General features: G+C 52.1%; 2 protein-coding genes across 3 annotated transcripts in view; both read right to left on the bottom strand.

The window, feature by feature from the left end:
* Positions 1-288: 288 nt before the first annotated feature.
* CLEC3B (C-type lectin domain family 3 member B) lies at positions 289-7,800 on the bottom strand. Its single transcript, XM_044253756.1, has 3 exons — positions 7,599-7,800; positions 3,274-3,372; positions 289-689 (listed from the first exon to the last, which is right to left on the bottom strand). The coding sequence occupies exons 1-3, from the start codon at positions 7,705-7,707 to the stop codon at positions 289-291; spliced, it is 609 nt and encodes a 202-aa protein (XP_044109691.1). The 5' UTR covers positions 7,708-7,800.
* Positions 7,801-8,061: 261 nt separating this feature from the next.
* EXOSC7 (exosome component 7) overlaps positions 8,062-21,442 on the bottom strand; it is a 46,736-nt gene continuing 33,355 nt past the window's right edge. Inside the window, exon 8 of one of the 2 annotated variants that reach the window (XM_044253755.1) lies at positions 8,062-9,083. In XM_044253755.1, coding sequence (XP_044109690.1) covers positions 9,021-9,083 — 63 coding nt within the window. In that variant the 3' untranslated portion in view covers positions 8,062-9,020. Of the gene's footprint in view, positions 9,084-19,436; positions 19,695-21,442 lie in introns of those variants that run through there. The other variant, XM_044253754.1, reaches the window with a different exon arrangement.

Consider the following 21,442-nt stretch of genomic DNA (forward strand, 5'->3'; position numbering starts at 1 on the left):
TTCCGCCCCTCCTCTCCCTCCCCCTTCTCCTTCCATCCCCTCCTCCACTCTCTCCTGCCCCCTCTTCCCTCAGCCCCCTCCTCCCCTCCCCCCCCTCCCCCTCCTCCCTTCCTCCTCCCCGGAGCTCTGGGCCCCGCCGGCCCAGCACAGGCGCAGCCACTCGCGGCCCCTCGGCACCAGCTTTATTTGCGCGAGCGCGGGCGGGGTGCGGGCCGAGCGGGGATCGGGGCTGCGCGCCCCCAAGAACCCCCGCCCCCTCCCCCTCCCCCTCCCCCGCCGGCCCGGCGGCTACACGATGGCGAACTGGCAGATGTAGGGCAGCTTGTCGCGGCAGCGCTTGTCGAACCACTTGCCGTTGGCCGCGCCGGCCAGGGCGGCGCAGTTCTCGGCCTTGCCGCCGTCGGGCTGCGCGGTGATCTCCGTCTCCCAGTTCTTGTAGGCGATGTGGCCGCCGGTCATGTCCACCCAGACACCCTCGGACGCCATGTCGTTGAGGCCCAGCCAGATCTCGGCCTCGGCGCCCACGCTCTGGCGCAGGTACTCGTACAGGGCGTCGTTCTCGGAGCCCGTCTGCGGGGTGCCCAGCGTGCCCCCGCGCGAGATGCAGTCCTCGCTCGCCTCGTGGAAGGTCTTGGCCTGGGGGAAGGCCAGAAAGCATTTCTTGTGCACCTTGGTACCCTTCAGACAGACTGCGAGGGGGGAAGAGACGGCAATCAGCCAAGGTCTCCAGGGTCCCTAGCCCCAGGCCAACGCCCAGGGCCCGGTCCACCCTCCTGTAGTCCCCGCTTCTGCGACCCCGTTGTCGGCCCTGGACAGCCCACCCCCACCCCAGGCTAGGGCTGTGACGGACACTAAGGAAGAGCCAGGATCCCTGTGCCAGAGGAGAGCCCCTAGCTCAAGGTCACCGCCCTTCCCTGGGCACCACATCCAGTGTCTGGCGGGGCGGGGGGGGGGGGTGGTGGTGGTGCCAGTGTAGAGACAGGATCAGCTCTGGTCACAGGGGTGGAATTCTGAGGAGCCCTGTCAGCGTGGGAGGCTGTGAACCTCCAAGGAATCGGCAGACATGGGGGAGGGGTGGGAGGGAAGAACTGCCTTTTGCCATGAACTTTGTGCCAGGAAGTCCCCACCTCATCATCTCACCTGGAGGGGGGGGGATAGGGCGGGCTAGGTTATATGGACTTTGGCCAAGCACAAAGGTTAGACATGAGAGAGATGTTAGAGCTCCTCCAGTAATCTCCCCCTACACCTTCCACTCTACTGATGAGGAGACTGTCACCTAGAATGGCACCGTGCTTCTAAACGTTCCCTCTGGGGCAGATACTGTTGGTCAACCCAACCAACATCCATTCTCCACCCCCTTCTCCCTTGTCTGCCTCCACTACAGAGGCTGGGAAAGCTTCCTTCTTGCATCGAAGCTACAGGTGGTCATATGATAGAGATCTGATCAATAAGGTGGGAATGGAAGACCTTCACTGTCCTGAGAAATAGCTGGGCCACCTTTTCTCCTACATCTTGCCTTGAATACCTGCAGGATGCCTGGAGCTGGGGCAGCCATTTTGGCACCATGAGGCAAAGCTTCTGAGCAAAAACTTACAGCTACCCACTCTCAGACTCAATTTTTGTTTAAGCTACTGTTAGGTGTTCTGTTTACTGGAAGCCAAAGCATGGTAGACTCTTCCCTTCTAGAGCCCCTTCACCCTACCTGCTATGTTAAGCGGGCTGTACAAAATCACGTGTTTGTCCACCCTTCAACAATTTCCTGAGTATTGATATGTGGCAGGCACTATGGTGGGCTATGTGGTGGAAGAGACAAGGCAATCAAACATGGCCCCTTTGTTCCTGGGGCTTACCATCTTGTGGGGGAGGCAGAGTTAAATAAGCAAATGAATAGATCATTACAAACTGCAATAAATACGATGAAGGAAGGAATAACATTTTGTGAGAGTTATAACTAAGAAGCCTGACTGAGACGAGGGATTACAGGGTTCTCAGACAGGGATGCCATATAGTAGGTGGATCTCGGGGGGAGCAATTCAGGCTGCTGGAACAGCAGGTACAAAGGCCCCGTGGTAGGAAGGGCAGACTGTGGCCCTTTGGAGGGACGGAAAGCTGGTCACTGTGCATGCTGAAAGGAGAGACCTGAGTGGGAGGAAGTGGGTGCAAACTGCCCAGTGAGAAGGATCTGGAGGTCTCTGAGGAGGCACGAGGGGAGCAGAGGACCCAAGGTTCAGGACATGCTGTCAGAGAAGCATCAGGTGAGAGGGTAGCTGTGACCACAGGAAGATTTGTAGATTGCCCAAGAAGGGGCAGTCCAGGTGATAACTGGAAAGGCAGCATAGCAGAGCTAAGAGCAAGACTGTTTCTTCCAGCTGTTAGCAAGACACTCCACGTCTTAGTGGGAAATGGAGGCGGGTTATAGTAATAAGCCCCAGCAGGGGTTTTCTGTACGTAGAGCACTTGGAGCAGTGCCAGGCCCTCAGGATGCTCACGTGTGAGTGTTACCTACTACTGTCTGTATTCTCTGTGCTCCCCAGGGCACACTTACAAAGGAGAAGGTGGGATAGAGAAGCTATGAAAGGAACATGATGGGGGGGGCGCAGAGAGAGAAAGATGAGCTGGCCGGGGAGGGGGCCCGACCTTGCCCCCAGGCTCTGCTGCTGTGTGCCTGTGTCCACCCTTGCTTGTCTGGTGAGCGCAGAGCCAGGAAGCCTCAAACCCACCTTTCCTCACGCCCAGGGTGCACTGGGCAGGCTGCTCCCATCCAGATCCTCGCCTACTAACCAGCCAGGTGAGCATGGGCGAGGAACATGACCTCTCTGTGCCTCGGTTTCCCCCATTTCAAATGGGTAGGATAAACCCCGCCTTGACATAATTAGGATGATGAAGAGTGTCAGCACTAGCAAACACAGTGAGGCACAGGGGAGTGACGCTAAGGTGCCCCTTAGGGCTGTGGGGGATGGGCTGAGTGGAGGGTCCTCTGGGGGCTCATGAGGAAGGTTGCTGTCCCTGCTCCACACAGCGCTCCTGGGGCCACGCTTCCTTTGGGCTGTAATGGGGAGGCTTTTTGTCCTTCGAGAGCATTCCCATAGGCACACGTGTCGGGGGATCGGCCCCAGAGGAGCAGGTGGAGGAGGGGGCTCCCTGGATCCTGACAGCTGGGGCCCCGGTCCTCGCTGGAGACTTCCAGGCGTGTGCCTGGCTGCCCTTGCCTGAGCCTTTCTCATCTGCGCTCCCCTTCCCACCCCTCACCCGCCCAGCGCCATCTACGTTCACCTGTCTGCAGGGCCTGCTGCTCCTTCAACAGCGCCACCTCCTGGGCCAGGTTGTCCACCTGGTTTTTGAGCTCCTCAAACATCTTCGCTGTCACAGCGTCTAGGATGGACACAATCACAAAGGAGTGAAGAAGGCATTGAGAGATGGGGGCGGGGCAAGGACGGGCTGGGAGAAGCCCTCGCTCTGTCGACCACAAGGGGGACAAGGGAAAGGAGGGCCCTAGACCTTGATACTTTGCACTGCTTTCTCCCAGTCCCCACTGATGGTAGTCTGAGGAATTGCTTGCATTCTCCACCTGCCGGAGACCCACCCTTCACCTGCTCCGATTCAAGAGAGACCCATGGTTTGTTGAGGAGTGTGGCTGGGGGTCGTTTGGAGTTGGGATTGGTAGGGGCCGGGGAGGGGGGCATCCCCTACCACCCTCCCAGCTCCAGAGAAGAGCAAAGCATAGGAAGCAGAACCAGATGCCCTTGAGACCTGCCAAGTTCACCTCCCAAGGCTGGACATGGATCAGCAGAGCATGCGCTCCAGCCGGGGCGTGGCGTGGTGAAACAGGGGTGCATGTGCAAGGGCACTGAGGTCTCGAGGATGTGAGTAACCTGGGGCAAGTTGCTCATCTGTGAAAGGGCATGATAATGGCCCCACTTTAGGGGACTCTGGAGAAAATAGAGACTAAGAGTGAGAAAGCACGTGAGCAGCACTTGGCTAATAACAGACCCTGTGACCCATGTAAGCATCTCTTAGAGTCCTGCTTCACAAACAGGAAACCAGAGCCAGATGAAGATGGAAGAGCGCAGAGCCAGCAGTGGGCAGGGCTGGCTGAACCCAGGGCTCATATGGTTCTGGGCTTGATCCCCCACACCCCCTTGTGACAGGACCAGAGTCCTAATGTGAGCCATCCTGAGCACAAAGATCTGTTGGGAGCTGATTGTGTGGGAGCCAGCAGAGGAAGGTGGGAAGCGTCTGTGTGTGTGTGTGTGTGTGTGTGTGTAGAGCGCTCTGTGGGTGGACCCCTGTCTTACTGAAATCCCAGGGGCTTCAGAAAAGGCTGTGTGGCTTGCGGTGGAAGGCGGGGAAGTGCTTCCATGGTCCATTTAGCTGTGCCTGCACGGAGTCCAAGGTCATGAGCAATGAAGTCAGAACTTTTGTCCACCCATAAGATGCTTTTGCACCTCAGGAATCTCAGGAAACAAATGCAAGCAAGAAATATACTTGTATATACAGAAACTAGTGATGTAATTTACCAAATATGAGGAAAATAGCACCCGGATAAGCAAGGGGGAAAAAAAGGGGAGAGGAGGATTTAGGGTTGGCAAACTAGCCTGGCAGGGTTATGTGTGCCCCGTGCTGGGCCTCTGTCTTGGCAAGTTCATGGCAGCTCTGTACCAGTCATATAATGTATCAGCACAGGGTGCCAAGTGAGGTGGTTCAAGTTGGATACTGCACAAAGGCACTCAGCTGAGGGAACTAGTGGAGGCTCATGTCTAGTCCCTAGCCTTGCCCTGGCTATGCTGGGTCAGATCAGAGAAAGGGGTGCCTTTCTACAATTTGGCAGCTCAGAGGGGTACCTTTGTAATTTGCATCCAGGTGCCCGTGTGTGCAAGGGGCCCTCCAGGAAATGGTCAAGGAGGAAGGCACCCACAGTGCTCCACCCAAGGAAGGTGTAGGAGTAAGGAATGTCTACAGCTCTGGGCGAGGAATCAGGAGGCCCTATGCTACCCCTCTCCGTTTTTGAGCCTCAGATTCCTGATGTGTGTGATTGAAATGGACACCCTCCAGGTCCTCCAGTCCCTGTTCTGAGGGCCTGTGAGCCCCCTGAAGCCCTCCTGCCCACCCGAGCCTCCCCGCCAGGTGTGGCCACACGGCCACTAGAGCTCCAGCCACCTGAACCTTCCCGGCATGCATTACCCCCAGCTGACCTCATACAGCTGGCTAGGGGGACACCTCCCACCTAGGAGCAGATGAGCTCCTGTAAGCACCCAGAGCTCTCCCCTGACCCTGGAGGTCGGGGAAGGGGGGAGCTTGCCACACAGCCATCCTCCCTTCCCTTTGCCAGCCTCCCCTATCTGTTCATCTCCCCAACCCCATTCCAGGCACCACTTTGCTCCTCTTCAGGACTCCCTCCCCCACGTTTGCACAGAACACCTACAGCTAGTTTGTTTCTGGGATTCTCAATCCTGGTGGCTCCTTGGAATCACTGGAGATTTGTGGAAAAGGCAGATGCTGCCCCATCCCCCGACTGCCAGATCCAGCATCTCCAGGGGTGGAGCGCCCAGGCTCCTGGATTGTAACAGATTCCGAGATGGTGCTGGCACCCAAGTGAGAGCCATCAAAGTTCCTGGGCCGATTTGCACCTTAACGAGCAGGGTGGTGACCCTTCCCTAGGGTGCTCGGCCTATATATCGGCACCTCTGTGGAAAAGCACTCTGGAAGCATTTGCTGGTGGAAGGAAGCAAACCAGGTGAGTCGGAGCACACCGAAGCGGGTTCCCGAAGGAGGCCAGGGCTGGACAGAACATTCCACCAATGTCGTCAGCGGTCCTGCAGGCCTCCGGGCGCCCCCTCCGTGGAGACACCCTGGGCCAGGTTTGCATGTGATGGCGCCGGAAAGGACCAAGTCGTTTTCTGGTCTGGACTTCTCCTTTTTCATATGATACATGATTTGCATGATGAAATAACTAAATACTACATCTCTGGGAGTTGAGACATTAGCAACTGTTTTCCACATTTAAAAATTCTATTATCTGCCTTTGGAACTGCACCTCCTTTAGAAGACCATCCCTGGGTGGTAATTTTAGCTAATGCTCATGGACACCGTCGTGCGTGATAGTGACTCTGCTTTTTCATGAAAATTTGGCAGAGGTAATACCTGCATATACCTTTTTAGGAACCCAAACAGTTCAAAACATTACAGTCTCCTTTCTGACTGACATTGCCTTCAGCTCCCCAGTTTTTCATCCCAGAGGTAATCACTGTCACTAACTCTTGTGGGTCCTTCCAGAAAAAAAAATCTGACTCATATAAAAGGAAATGTGGGGGCGCCTCGGTGGCTCAGTCCTTAAGCGTCTGCCTTCGGCTCCGGTCATGATCCCAGAATCCTGGGATCGAGCCTTGCATCAGGCTCCCTACTCCGCGGGAAGCCTGCTTCCCCTCTCCCACTCCCCCTGCTTGTGTTCCCTCTCTCGCTGTGTCTCTCTCTTTCAAATAAACAAATAAAACCTTAAAAAATTAAATCAATAAAAGGAAATGTATATTTGTATAGAAACCCACATTTCAAAATAAATGTAGGCATGGTATCCATTCTGTTTTGAACTTTCTGTTCTTAACTTTATAAACTGAACCATTGAGGTCATTATCTGTCATCCACACATCTGCTCCGTTCTCTGTCACAGCCCTGGGTGGGTGGGTCGGGGTCGTCCCCACTGTCCCGAGGGACCTTTCCACATTCCACTAGTCCACAGCCAACGGGCAGCTGTCCATCTACAGAGGAGGCTCAGAGAGCGGCCTGAGGACGGCCCACAGCCCCTCGCCTTGCCTCTTCCAGGCTCTTGGCTCTGGCCGCCCCTTTCTCTGCCTAAATCCACATTCTCATCCCCTGGAACTCTCTCTCGGAGCCTCAGAGCCCTGTGGGGGTGACAGGCCGGTTCATTGCCATGGCGTTTCGCTAATGTTGTCTCAACACAGCCTGGGGTGACCTCACCACAGGCACGCAGGCCTCCAAGGGTAGGCCCTGCTGCAGCCAAGGCAACCCAAGGACACCCCAAACCCAGAGGCAACAGAGGGAGTGCAAACCTGCTCCTGGCATCCTAGTTTGGGTTCCCACATTTTTGTTTTCTCAAGGTTTCGTGATACACTATCCCATGGAGAATTAACGGGGTCCTTTTTTTCCCTGTGCATGAAGTAGATCATAGGGGCCAAGCACTGGGCTTTATAGCATTAAATCCTAACCAGACGGTTTTCTTTCAGCAAGTGCCACTATCCCCATTTTATAGTGGAGTAACCTCAGGTTTGGAGATTACAAAGCAGAGCCCATTGGCATTGCCATATCCCAGGTTTGATTTCTTTAACATATAGGAGGGTGGAGATGGGCGGAGTGGGTGTCGGTTTAGAAGATCTGGAAGGTCCTATCTCATTCTAAGAGTCAGGGATCCTTCCAAGTCGGACAACCGCCCCTGATACTGAAGAATTTGCCCAGGGTCCAGGGGTGGCTCACAAAAGTTCCCTGGACTTCTCAAGAAGGAAAATGAAGGGAAGGAACGTAAGAAGCCGTGACAAAGAGGGTGATCACCCTTGGAAGATGGGGAGGAGCCCTGTCCCCCTCCTTACCTTTCTTGACATTTGCAGCCTTCTTGACCTTGGGGGTTGGCTGCTCAGCGGTGACCTGGGTCAGGAGCGAGGAGAGGCAGAGGAGCAGGTAGGCCCCCCAAAGCTCCATGCTGTTGCGCCGGCTGGGGCTGCAGCTGCTGCCTGCTTTGGCCTGGGTCCCGAGAGGAGTGGCGTCCACCGCCCGGCCCGCGCGTCTTAAGGCAGCAGCCACGGGGACCTCTGTCCAGGAAACCCTCCCAGACGGGGCTGCGTGGCTTGCCCAAAAAAAAAAAAAAAAAAAGAAAGAAAGAAAGAAAAGCCTGCAAAAGAGGCAGGCCTGAGAGAGCCTGGCTGCCTGGGGAACACCCACCCAGTGATCTGGCCCTGCCTTCTGAAGCAGACTCACTGTTTTCTAGAATTCTGAAATGTACACAGTTGTTGTCCGAGCGCACATCTCTTGAGAGTTTCGTTGGGCAGGAGTAGAGGTGCCCCGTTCCCCAGCATTAGCTCAAAACAGGTACACTCCGTGACCCGGGGCTCAACGCCTGACTGCATAGATAATTTTGTGGTTCCGTCTTTACACATTTGGTGCATCTTTGGGTCAAAATACCAGGGAATCCTCTCCTTGCTTCACGTTTCTGTCTCTCCATCATCCTATCCTGAAGCAGAGGTGACCACACGGGGAGAGGGGGAAGGTGAGGGACAGGGTGGAGCAGGAAGAAAAGATCGTCCTGGCCCAACAGGGTGGAGAAGGGCATGGGGGGGGTGGGGGTGATGCAGGGACAGGGACCCTGTATGGAGAGCTGAGGTCCAAGCGAGGAGAGGAGGAGATCATCCTGCGTGGGAGGTCGGGTGCGGGGCATGGACGGGATAAGAGGTAGGTTACATACAGGGCTCCATCCATCAAATCAGCAAATCTGTTATAGAACAAGGGAGCCCGTTTCCTCATCATCTGAGAAGGGAGGGGCCAATTCGGGGAGGCAGGTAACTAGAATGCTGGAGGATATCCCATGGTGGAGGATAACAGTTAGAGCCATCGCTGTGCGACTGTGGACTTCAACACATAAAGATGAGCCCATGCGTTTAGATGGAAATGTGCACATCGGGTCCCTAGCTATCACTGGGAGTGCCGTGGAGCAGCAGCCCCTCCAAGGCCCCCAGCACCCCTAGCCTCTAAGCCCTGGCTTCTCAACCCAGCTTCCCGAGAAAAGGAACCAGAGCACCTGGACGAGAGGCCCGATTCCAGGGCCCAGGCAGGGAAAGTAAAAAATGAACAAGTTTTTCCAGAAAGCAGGCAAGTGAGTGCTCAAGGGATGACGGAGACATGCCGGGAGCACTCAGAGCCAGCTTGGGGGAGCTCCCAGGGCCCGACGGTCAGCAACTGCGGTGGCAACAGTGAAGGAGGGCGCAGCACGCCCAGGTGTAGGTAAGTGGACACGCTGATTATCCGACGAGGAAAGGGGTATTTTCAGAGATCCAGATAACTTGTCCACAAAACACTTTTCCCTTAAAAAGAGAAAAAGAGTAAGGAAGGAAGACTGTCAGACACTACCTCATCCATTGACCCAAGTAAGCCTCCCAGCTCGTGGAGCAGGTGGGAAGCCTGCAGCCCCCGAGCTCCTGATGGGAACACACCACCATGTCTGTCCATCCATCCATGAGGTTCCTGCCAGAGAAACGTCACACAGACGACTGAGCCGCTGATGCCAATGCTCTCGACATGGGAATTGTCAATTTCCCCCGAGCAAAGGATTGTTTGCAAAGAAAATACGGTATTCTGTAACTTGGTCTTTTCTTCCAAGAAGCCTGCCATAGAGCTCTCTGTCGAGCCCACCCTCGGATTTGGGGAGGGATCTGGGTCAAGAACAAGCACCCCCAGCCCTTTAGTGCCGGGAGTAGGGGAGCAGGCAGAGGAGGGCAGCGCAAAGCAAGAGAAAACATGCTGTGTTTTTCTTTCACTAACTCCTTTGGTTTCCTGGTTTTCTCACCTTGGCTCTTGGGGCACCAAGGAAATGGAAGGAGTTTGTTTCAACTATGGGGCAGCCAACTATGGGCACCCCACATTCTCGATCCTAAACACGAATGGGGGTGGAGATGGGAAAGAAAGAAAGCTGGAGAGGCAGATGGGGCCGATCGCAAAGGGACGCTCCAGCCACCTTAACACACTCTGGACACAGACCAGAGGGAATCGAGGCCAGAAAAGAACCAAGCAGGGAGGGCTGTAATCAGGGCCCCCTGTGGAGAGAGTGTTTTGACAGCTGAGTGGGGCTGGACTGAGGGGTCCCGGGGAGGTACGGTACCAGGGACGCATGAAGCACCTGTCCCGCACGAGCCCCCAAGCAAGGTGAGATCACAGCTTCACTGGGGAAACGGGACTTTTTCCTGCTCAACCTGGCAAGTAACCTCTCTATTGTCCAGGAAGGGGGCTTTTGTAGAGAGCTTTCTAGAAGGTAGGGAGCAGTGTCTGGATTTTTTACCCTGCAGCTTTTCCCAGGTGTGTGTACATGTGTGTGCCCGTGTACATGTGGGTGTGTATATGTGTGTGTGCCTGTGTACATGTGTGTACATTTATGACTGTGTGTGTGCATGTATGCATGTGTGTGTGTGTGTGTGTGTATGTGTATGTGCACGCACTACACAGAGCTCCTCTATAAGCAACCGGGGGTCACCCATGCTGTTAAAATGACTTATGCAGGGGTCCGTGGGTGGCTCAGTCAGTTAAGCATCTGCCTTCAGCTCAGGTCATGATCCCAGGGTCCTGGGATCCAGCCCTGCATTGGGCTCCCTGGTCTACAGGAAGCCTGCTTCTCCCTCTCCCACTCCCTCTGCTTGTGCTCTCTCTCTCTCACTGTCAAATAAATAAACAAAATCTTTTTTTAAAAATGACTTACATAAAAAATCACAGTGGGGCTTGTCTTTTGGCTCAGGATCTCCTCAGGTTTAAGCTTGGTACATCTCCCAAGGAGGGTCTCTGCAGCCTCTGAGACACACCGACAGCCCTATAGCCCTGGGAGAGGACACATGTAGCCCTGGGAGAGGACAAGCTCATCACACACTTCGAATCTGCACCCATCACCAGCATCCTCAGGCTGACCTTTTAAAAGGGAGTCCAGTCCTGTGAATATCGTTGCCCTTTGGGCATCTGACTCTTGGTCTGGGCTCAGGTCATGATCTCAGGGTCCAGAGGTCGAGGCCCCTGTTGAGTTGGGCTCTGTGCCCAGCGGGGAATCTGCTTGAGATTCTCTCTCTCTCTCTCTCTCTCTGTCCCCATGCCCGTCTCCCCCGCTCATGTTCTCCCTCTGCCTCTCTCTCTTCCTCTCTAAAATAAATAAATAAATTGTTAAGTCTCTAAAATATATCACTATTTTTGTGACCCAATTTTGGCATCTCATTTTTTAGTGGCTTTGGGAGGCCTCGAAGAATGCGTATGGCCCACTGTCTGTCGGCATCTGAGTTTTGTAAAAAAGTAGGTTGGAAGATGCAGTCAGGTATGACCACCCCTCAGCGTGGGAAGCTCCTTTCCATTGACCCTCTCCGCCGTCCCCCTGTGCTTGCTTAAACCCCTCCTGGATGAGCAACTCATCACTCTGCAAAGTAGCCTGGCTCCCGCATGAGACTCTCAGCCTGTTGCCAAGTCCCCCGGCAGAGAGGCAGGGGAGCAGCCCAGGACGAGGCCGGCAGACATCTGAAATTGGCCATTGTGATCCCCTTCTGTGTTTCTTTCTCCTCTTTCTCCTGTGTTCCTCTACAATATGGTTCCGGGACCATTTTTAACCTTCTGGAAAATCACCTTTAGCTAGGAGTCCACTCGTGATGGACCTCATGGTGGTACAGCTCCCAGAACGAGACACGTTCTCAAGGGATCTGCCGGCCGTCGGATGCTCACCATTCAAAAAGATGGAGATTCCTGGGCTTTTCATAGCCACCACACCAATCCTGAGCTCCCAGCCATTAAATGTCCAGCTCCCCATTCTCCACCGCCCACTGTCCCTGGCTGGGCGGTGACCGCCACTGGGGACACCTACAATGCACTTGCTCACAGCCCTGGTAGCAGCCATGGATTTCCTCCTCCTGGAATGAAAGGTCCCCTCTGCTGGCCCTGTCCGTGAGGCTTCGGCCAAGTAGGGGGTGGTTTCAACCAGGAGTGGGGTGCTAACATTCACTAGTGACCACCCCCCTCCGCCCTGGACATGTCTGTGCACGAACAGATCACCCTCAGGGGCCAGTCTTTTTTTTTCTTAATTAACATATTATTTGTTTCAGGGGTACAGGTCTGTGAATCATCAGGCTTACACAATTCACAGCACTCACCACAGCACATACCCTCCCCAGTGTCCATCACCCAGCCACCCCATCCCTCCCACCCCCTCTGCTCCAGCAACCCTCAGCTTCCTGAGATTAAGAGTCTCTTATGGTTTGTCTCCCTCTCTGGTTTTGTCTCGTTTCATTTTTTCCTCTCTTCCTCTATGATCCTCTGTCTTGTTTCTCAGATTCCTCATATCAGAGAGATCATATGATAATTGTTTTTCTCTGGTTGACTTATTTCGCTTAGCATGATACCCTCTAGTTCTATCCACATCGTTGCAAACGGCAGGATTTCATGGTTTTGATGGCTGTATAATATTCCATTGTATGTATGTACCACATCTTCTTTATCCATTCATCTGTGGATGGACATCTAGGTTCTTTCCATATTTTGGCTGTTATGTACATTGCTGCTATAAACATTCGGGTGCACATGCCCCTTTGGATCACTACATTTGTATCTTTGGGGTAAATACCCAGTAGTGTGATTGCTGGGTCATAGGGTAGCTCTATTTTCAACTTTTTGAGGAATCTCCATACTGTTTTCCAGAATGGCTGCCCCAGCCTGCATTCCCACCAACAGAGTAGGAGGGTTCCAGGGGTCAGTCTTTTTGTGCCAACTTTCCTGCATGGAGATGGTCTTGATGACAAAGCCCAGAGGCAGAAAAATCAGAACAGAGCCCTGACAGGCATATTTCAGTTTCTAAGCACATTCTGTTTTTTTTTCTCTCTCCAAAGCTGTTTGGAAGTCCGAGTTATATAAAACAACCTCTGGCCTCCCCACCCATGTCAGCCCAAATGACATGCAAACTTCTGGCCCAACGTGCAGCCACGCCCCACCCCGTCCCCTCGCGCTGCACAGCTGTTTCCTTTTAGTCCTGCTAGCCCAGTGTCAACAGGAATGTGGCCCGCCTATGGAGTAAGAGAACTTTCCACACTCTCCTCAAGGGTAAGAGTGTCCTGGGTACACATCTCCAAAAAATATGGCAAAGGCAGTCTCAGCCCTTAATCAAATCCAAAGCCAAATGGCACACAACCTTGGCCTCGGTGATCCTCATTAGGAAAGTCCTTTGTTCCTTTGCAAAGCTTGTTGGTCTGGGGCTGTCATTCATTCAACAAAAATTGCTTCTGTCCTTGCAAGCCAGGCCCTGGGGCACAGGATGGTGGGAGAGGTAAGAGACCACTCTTGATTCTCATTGGGGTTCCTGTTCCTTGTTTGTTCTGTCTCTAAAGGTGAGCAGTGTCCCCGTGGAGAGAGAACTGGAGTCCTGGATTTCCAATCCAGCTCAGACACCTGGCATTTGCATACTTTGGAGCAAGTTATTCAAGACCCAGATTCCCCATCCATGAAGAGGGGTAATAATCTCGACCCTGCCTACACAATGGGATTCTTGCAAGGAAGACATGGAGATCCTATGTATGAGGAAGCTGGGCAACATGCAAAAGTGTGGGAGGAGGGGGAAGACTGCTCTGAGAAGCCACACGGACTTCATAGCTCAATGGCCTCCTTCAGTCCCTCTATCCCCTCCACTCTGGGGCCAAGACATGACCTGATCTGTACATTTGTGACAGATAAACTAGGCATGCTCAGCCGAGTTCTGCACTTACCTGGTGTCTTCAACTCTAACGACCCACACAAGAAACAGAAAACCCCATTAGCTCTATAGGATACTAAACATTTCGATCTACCTTACTAGAAATCCCTGTCTCCCCAACAACCCAAGAACTCAACAACTATAAACCCAGCCGTGCCTTTAGGGATCCTGAAGTTTCCAAATCATTCCCCTACCCTGCGCCATCTTGCCAGAAATTTTACTGGTTTCTCTTTTGCCCCCATGAGATCCTTCTAGGAGCACCAAATCTGATCCTCAGCCTATGACTAGAATTGGTAAATGGCCCCAAGGAAGAAAATGGCTGGTGACAGCCCACTGGCTTCTGAAGATCTCTCCCTTCTGTGGGATTCTTTCAAAGAACAAGCTTTTGGTTTCATTGATTTTCTCTATTGATTTCCTGTTTTCAATCCCATTGCTTTCTGCTCTCATTCTTGATATCTCTCTTCTTCTGCTTATTTTGGGTTTAATTTGTTTTTCCTTTTCTAGTTTCCTAGGGTGGAAGCTTCACAGACTGATTTCAGGTCTTTCTTCTTTTCTAATATACACATTCCAGTGCTATAACTTTCCCTCTAGGCACTGCTTTAGAGGCATCCCACAAGTTTTGATAAGTTGTGTTCTCATCTTCATTTAGTTCAAAATATTTTTTTAAAGATTTTATGTATTTATTTGACAGACAGATCACAGGTGGGCAGAGAGGCAGGCAGAAAGAGGAAGAAAAGCAGGATCCCAGGACCCTGGGATCATGACCTGAGCCGAAGGCAGAGGCTTTAACCCAGTGAGCCACCCAGGTGACCCGCATTTAGTTCAAAATATTTTCTAATTTCACTTGAGACATCTGCTTTGGCCTAGGTGTTACTTAGAAGTGTGTTGTTTAATCTCTGAGTATTTGGGGGATCTCCTAGCTATCCTTCTGTAACTGACTTCTAGTTTAATTCTGTTGTGATCTGAGAGCAAACTGTTGTGTGATTTCTGCTCTTTTAAATTTGTTAAGGTGTGTTTTACGGCCCAGAATGTGGTCTATGTTGGTGAATGTTCCATGTGAGCTTGAGAAAAGTTTGTATCCAGCTGTCAATGAAGCAGTCTATAGATGTCCATTGTAGCCAATCGACTGATGGATTTATGACTTAGTGTCTGACATTAATTTGGGAGAAATTTTCAGTCGTTGTCATCTCAAATATTTCTACTGTTCCTTTCTCACCTTTTCTGGAATTTCCATCACACATACGGTACACATTTTATCATTGTCCCACAATCCTTGCATATTCTGTTCTCCTTCTCAGTCTTGGTTCCCTTTGCTTTTCATTTGGGGCGGTTTCTATTGATAGATCCTCAAGCTCAGAGATTTCCTCTGCCACGTGTAATCCACTGGTCAACCCGTAGGCATTCTTCATTTCTTTCTTTTTTTTTTTTTTAAGATTTTATTTATTTATTTGACAGAGAGAGATCACAAGCAGGCAGAGAGGCAGGCAGAGAGAGAGGAGGAAGCAGGCTCCCTGCTGAGCAGAGAGCCCGATGCGGGACTCGATCCCAGGACCCTGAGATCATGACCTGAGCCGAAGGCAGCAGCTTAACCACTGAGCCACCCAGGCACCCCGCATTCTTCATTTCTGTTACAGTGTTTTTCTCCCTAGCAATTCTTTTTGGTTCTTTTGTAGGATTTCCATCTCTATGCTTACACATTTCCCATCTGTTCTTGCATGCTGTCTAATTTATCCATTAGAGCCCTTACATATTAACCAGAGTTTAATTTGAGTTTTAAATTCCCAGTCTGTTAATTCCAGTATCCCTGCCAGGTCTGGTTTCTGACGCTTGCTCTTTTTCTCCAAAGTGTGTTTTTCACTTTTTAGTATGCCTCATAACTTGTTACACTTTGTGGCCAAACACAATGTACTGGGTAAAAGGAACGGCTGTACATAGGCCTTTAGTAAGGTGCTGATGAGGTGTGGGGGAGGGGAAGTGATCTGCAGTAGGGCCAAGTCTTTCAGTGCACCTGTGCCCCAGAACCTCACATTGCGTCTCAGCTCCCCGAATCTGACTCCCACCACCACACCCTCCACTTCACACACACACCCCTAGGCAGGACAGGATGGCTAGAATGGGCTTGAGGTGGGTATCTCCCTTTCTCCAGGTCAGGTAGGCTCTGGTTAAGTAGTTCCTCCCAAGGGCAGGCCTTGTGAAGAATGGGCTGCTTCGCATATTTCAAAATGGCCCCTCCCCTCCTCCTCCTGCCACCTGCTAGAGCCATGAGAGGATTTCTCTCTGAAATTCACTGAGAAGCAGGTTGAGCTCCTAGAGAGAAAACTCACAGCAGTGTGGGGGGACCCTTGATGGCCGGGTCTCCCTGGAGGTGTTAACTCTCAAAGTTGTCCACATTGACCCTCTAGCAATTTGCCAGTTAGAGTTCAGGTTTTCCTTTCCCAGTTGGGTTCCCAGTAGCTTGTGGCGCTCTGTATTTGTTTGTTGGTCTCTCCAATTTGGGGAGTAATGGTTGGCTCCGTGACCTGACTTCTCTTATGGATCGCTAAGAAGAGTTGTTGCCTTTTTTTTTTTTTTAAGGTTATTTATTTATTTGAGAGAGAGAGAGAGCACAACCAGGGGGAGCAGCAGAGGCAGAAGGAGAAGCAGGCTCGATTCCAGGACCCTGGGATCATGACCTGAGCTGAAGGCAGACACTTAACCCACTTGAGCCCTGTAGGTGCCCTGAGAGTTCTTACTTTTTCTGTGTGTTCAGTTCTGGTATCTCCTCCTTTTACTTCAGGTGATCACCAGGTCCCGACTTCAAGAGGCTATCCCAGCAGTGATTTGGGAAAACTCGGATCTCCTTACCAAGATATTTAAGGTCCTTTGCAGTCACAATATGTCCATGGCCCCAAGGTCCCCTCCCACTCCTATTTCCCTGATCCATGCCAAGTCAGGTCTTACAATTATTTCTATAAGGAATCTATTTCTTCCCACACCAGAGACTGCAATTCCCAGCTCAGGCTGGGATGTAATAGGACTCTGGTCATTGGTCTGGAAACATCGAGGGAAGGTGGGGCAAAGGTTGGCAAATATCATCTCTGCCTCATGTACAGTCTCTGCACGGAAGCAGTCTGGTGCTTCTCTCAGGAAATGGCTCCTCTCCTTCAGTGAGGGGACTGGGGCTTTTGCCTGCTTAAAGCATTCAGGGGAATATTGGGAATAAAGATTCTATCTTTATCCCAGGTCCAAGTCCTTTTCTTTCCTGACAAAAGCCCTGACTTTGGCAGGGGAGACCATCCCAGGAGGCAGCTTATCTCCTCTGGGGCTTTGCCACTCTGGCACAAGCAAATCCAAGGGACAAATGTCAGCACATTCTACCCAGTAATTGCAGGTCCATCTCTTTAAACTTTTCCGTGAAGGCCTTCTGGTTTTTACAGCACATCACAAGTTGGTGGTTTCATTTTTTTTTTTTTTTCAAAGACCTTTCATCATTACTAGAAGCCAGTTAACAACTCTTACAAGTACTGCGGGCTCCATGTGTCCGTGTGGTAAAGCTTTCACATGACCCAACACCTCTCCTGGACCTCATCCCAACCCCCTGCAGGCGTCTTGTAATGATGACGCTATATAGCATGGCCTAGTTTGTGGCCGAACCACCTGCCACCACCAACAGGAACTTCGCAGCCATCGGTCAATGACTGCTCCCGTTTTCAAGACCCATTTGAAGGTCCTGCTTTTTAAGGCCACTTCTAGTACCAAATACTTAGTCGGAGTCACTCCCCAAATCAAAGCCTGAGACAAGGACTCACGTTTTGGTAGTTTATCTGGGAAGTGGTCCCACAAGGAACAGGATGGAAGGACTGGGGAGGGTAAACCAGGAAGGAAAGGATTGACCAGGGTCATGGGCACCAGGGGCATGGTGTGAACGCACCATACACCCCCAGGAACTGTCCACCCACGGATCAGGTGGAGCAGCCTTCCCCACCGGTTGCTGCCCCCCAACTGGTTGCCTCAGGAAGCGCCAAGTCCCCAGCACTTCGGGGCTACGCACACTCCCAGGCTGAGTGAGCTAATATCCTAAACTGATGTATTCCCAGGCTTGGATAGACACGACTTAGGAGACCAAGAACTCACAGAAACAACAGAACAAGCTTGAATATTCTGTACATTGCATTCTCTGATGTTTTACTGGCCACTACGGACAACGCTGCTTCTGCTGGATGAAGTATGGGTCTCTCCAGGACAGTATTTTCCGAGTCTGCATCATCAGTTTTCTCTTCCCTTATCCTGAGAGCTACAATCGTCACACATTGCCCATAAACGCCTCTCCCGGACAGAGCCTGCTCATCGGGGGTTCCCTCTCACGTGTGATGCTCACTCCTGACCAGTATGGGTGGCCTGGGAAAGGCGGTGGCAGAGGCAGATGCTAACTGATTTCTCACCACCATTGTCACTGTAACTGCTCCACCGGTCAGCCCTGTTGGGTAGCGGTCAGGCACTCAGCCTGGCAAAGACACATCTGTCTGATGTCTTTAATCATCAGGACTGAAGTTTCTTTTTTTAAAGATTTCATTTATTTATTTGAGAGAGAGAGAGAGTACAAGCAGGGGGAGCAGCAGGTAGAGGGGAAAGAGAGAAGCAGGCTTCCTGCCGAGTAGGGAGCCTACTTTAGGGCTCCATCCCAGGACCTGGGGATCATGACTTGAGCCGAAGGCAGATGTTAATGACTGGGCCACCCAGGCACCCCAGGACTAAAGCTTCTAAACTTGACTCAAACTCCAGCTGTATCTTGACCACTGTCAATGTCCCATCGCGGGCAGTCAGCCAGGAGTTGGGGGATGGGGGATCACGCTCACTGGGGCCTTGCTGGGAGCACTATCACAGTGCCTGGAGGGACAATTGCTGGAAAAACATTTTTTAAAAATGAAAACCCAGGTTGTGTTCTCGGGAGGGCAGCAGCTCCAAGTCTAAGTCGAGGTAGCTGTTTGTCTCCACAGGGCTGGGCCTGGCCATGCCAACAGAAGGTGCCGGTGCCAGGACCTCTGGAACGAAGCTTCAACTCACATTATGTTCCTTCCATTAGGCAATGCGTTCTGAACTCACTCTATCCGTCTAGCTGAAATGCAGAGAGCTAATGCTGGGGCTGAGATACTCACCCTTCATGAGTCAGCTCCTTCCCTGGGGCTCTTTAAGATTGACTGGGGAGTTTCCGTTTGGAAAAAACTAAAGATTGCTCAACCTGTGAAGAGACTTAATTCCAACACACTGCACTCGGAGTAGAATACAGGCTTATGAGGACCCTTCTGGGGCCATCAATAATGGCCTTCCCTTTGTCCCCGGAGTATGAAGGCAGGCTGAGTAATCAAATGACAACATCTCTAAAGCAGCCTTCTTCGAGTTGATGAAAAAAGGAAATCTTACAAAACATCAGGGAATGATTATAAAATCCAGAGCAATTTCAAAACAAGAGTGATAAGAATGCTTGGCTAAGGACCAAAGTGGCTGCTAAGCCCCAGACCCTAGGGAGCCCGGCGTGGATTCCGTGGAGGGCAGGAAACACGAAGTGGGCTTCCCCAGGACTCAGGAAGGTTCACCAGCCAGGTGGAAGCCATGGTGTATACGTGGGGCATGTGCCTCCTTCCTCCTTCCTGAGAAGCACCAAATCCACAAGAAGGAACTGTGTGTGTGTGTGTTTCTTACTTTGAAAGCTGCGCAAGTGAAAATTTTTTCACGAAATACATATAAGCATTTCCTTTAAACCATACTTCTGGTAGGTCCTTATTCTAGTGTTTTTGTTACTGTTTTGAACTCCTGCAGTAGGAGGTAATCAGTCTCCCTGGAGAGGCACGACCAGAGAATTCTCCCTGGGAGCAGATCTCTGGATCTGGTCGCCACTCATTGGACCAGGGCCAGACTTTCCGGGGGGTTCACCAAATGGCGTCTTGGATTACTGCCAAAGAACTCTAGCCGTACCAAACCAGACTAGAAAATATACTTTATTTTACATGTACAAATGTTGCCTCAAATTTATAACAGATAAGAAAAATATATACAAACTGTGGCTTAAAAGGAAAAGCAAAAAAAAAAAAAAAAACAAACCCCCAAACACCCCGCCTTTGCACTGATGTCCAAATCATCCCAGGAAGCCGACTTTCTGTCTCTTGGGCCCCAGGCTCTCCTCCTTGTGTAGGACGCTCTGCAGGGAGGCGTGCAGCACCTTGCCCACTCGCTTGCCGGTCTGCGGGACGGAAGACAGCACACACCTGCCGGTGAAGCGTGCGCCCGCACCAGGGAAGCCCCCCTCTCTGCCTGCTGGCCGGTCCAAACTGTACCTGTTCCATCTGCCTTCCAGGGCTCTTTACTTAGTGAAACAAATCAATAGGAAAGCAAACCCCCAACTACAACAACAGAGCCCTAGAAAGAGCTAGAAAGATCTCCGTACTGAAAACAAAAACAAAGACAAAAACAAACCAACCAACCCCCAGGCGGTCAGCAGGAAGCAGCCCAGGCGGCCTCGGCCTAATCGAGCTGAGCACTGCCGCTGCTGTGACAACACACAAAACTGTCAACCAGATCTGTCCCCGTGACTGCCACGTCCCACTGTAGCGTGGCGAGGAGGCAGAGGGAGGCCACAGGGAATCAAGAGTGTGGCTAATGAAGGAACAGATGGTTCTGGGGACATGTCTGAACAAGCAGTTTCTCATTCACCCACCACCAAATCTCCATGCAGAGCGGTTCAGATGGGCCCGAGCTGAGCCTGGCATCAGCCTCGGGTGCCATGCAGAGATGCTAAAGGCACGGAACGGCTGGAACAGGACAATGTCAAGAGGTCAGACAACCCACCGAGTTCCTAATGAGCCCCTACGCAGAAGCCACACAGGGACCCCTCAGAAAATCACTCATATGCAAAAGTCTTTCATAAAGAAAGACTCACGGATCATTTTAAGACTCTGAGGAACCAACCAGCAGTCCCCCACCTTGTCGAGCCTGCCGTGTTCCCCAGCCTTTTCCACTCCGCTGTGCTGAACTCCACTCTCGGCAATATCAGGGAGAAAGCCGCTGGGGCCCAGACCCCCGCCAACCCTCCCGGTTCCAGGGGCCTTCTAACCCGGCCCCTCGCTGTAACACAGGGTTCAGAGTCCAGGGATTACTGGAAACTTACACGGGAAGATCTCAGTCTAAAAGCGGGAAGTGAGGGCGCCTGGGTGGCTCAGTGGGTTAAGCCGCTGCCTTCAGCTCAGGTCATGATCTCGCGTCCCGGGATCGAGTCCCGCATCGGGCTCTCTGCTCAGCAGGGAGCCTGCTTCCTCCTCTCCTCTCTCTCTCTCTGCCTGCCTCTCTGCCTACTTGTGATCTCTCTCTGTTAAATAAATAAATAAAATCTTAAAAAAAAATAAAAAATAAAAAAAAAAAAATAAAAGCGGGAAGTGATCAACTGTATGAAATGCAAAGTCAGGGCTAAGGTCCAAAGTGACTGTGGAAAGATTTTTACCACAACATGAGAAAAAAAAGATGTCAGTCGATCAGACAGGGGTGCTAACTGTCCATATAAATGAAGGCAGAACCGAGGACAGGTGGGAGGAGATAGGCAGGACACCGGGACTTGGGAGGTTGGAATGTGAGCGACAGAGACTGGCGGCAGTGGCCCGACATGCTGCGGGTCACAGCGGCACTTCCCCGTGGCCACCTCCTTGGTGAGACCCAAGCAGTGAGACGGGGCCACGGGGCCACGGTCCCCCCAGGAGGGTCTGCAGACCGCATTCGCCATGCCCCAGAGGAGGATGCAGCGCCGTGAACCGGAGCTCCAGCAGCCGCAGCAGACCTGCGTCTAAGGTGAAAATAGCTCAGTGGGGCTGCAGGGGCAGGGACGGCTCTGGAAGCGCGCCTTCTGGTCTGAATCTTAGCGCCAGCATTTATGAGCTGGGCACCCTGTAGGCGAGTGACTTTATCTGCTACGTGTCTCAATTCCCACGTCTGGAAAATGAA

Source organism: Neovison vison, chromosome 6, assembly GCF_020171115.1.
Source record: "Neovison vison isolate M4711 chromosome 6, ASM_NN_V1, whole genome shotgun sequence".
NCBI lineage: Eukaryota > Metazoa > Chordata > Mammalia > Carnivora > Mustelidae > Neogale > Neogale vison.

What these genes read in the sequence shown, in the direction of transcription:
- CLEC3B (XM_044253756.1), bottom strand. Translation starts at nt 7,707, where the DNA reads ATGGAGCTTTGGGGGGCCTACCTGCTCCTCTGCCTCTCCTCGCTCCTG. An exon ending in GGCTGCAAATGTCAAGAAAG is followed by an intron (nt 3,373 to 7,598) that starts GTAAGGAGGGGG and finishes TGTCCATCCTAG; the next exon opens with ACGCTGTGACAGCGAAGATG. An exon ending in GCAGCAGGCCCTGCAGACAG is followed by an intron (nt 690 to 3,273) that starts GTGAACGTAGAT and finishes CCCCCCTCGCAG; the next exon opens with TCTGTCTGAAGGGTACCAAG.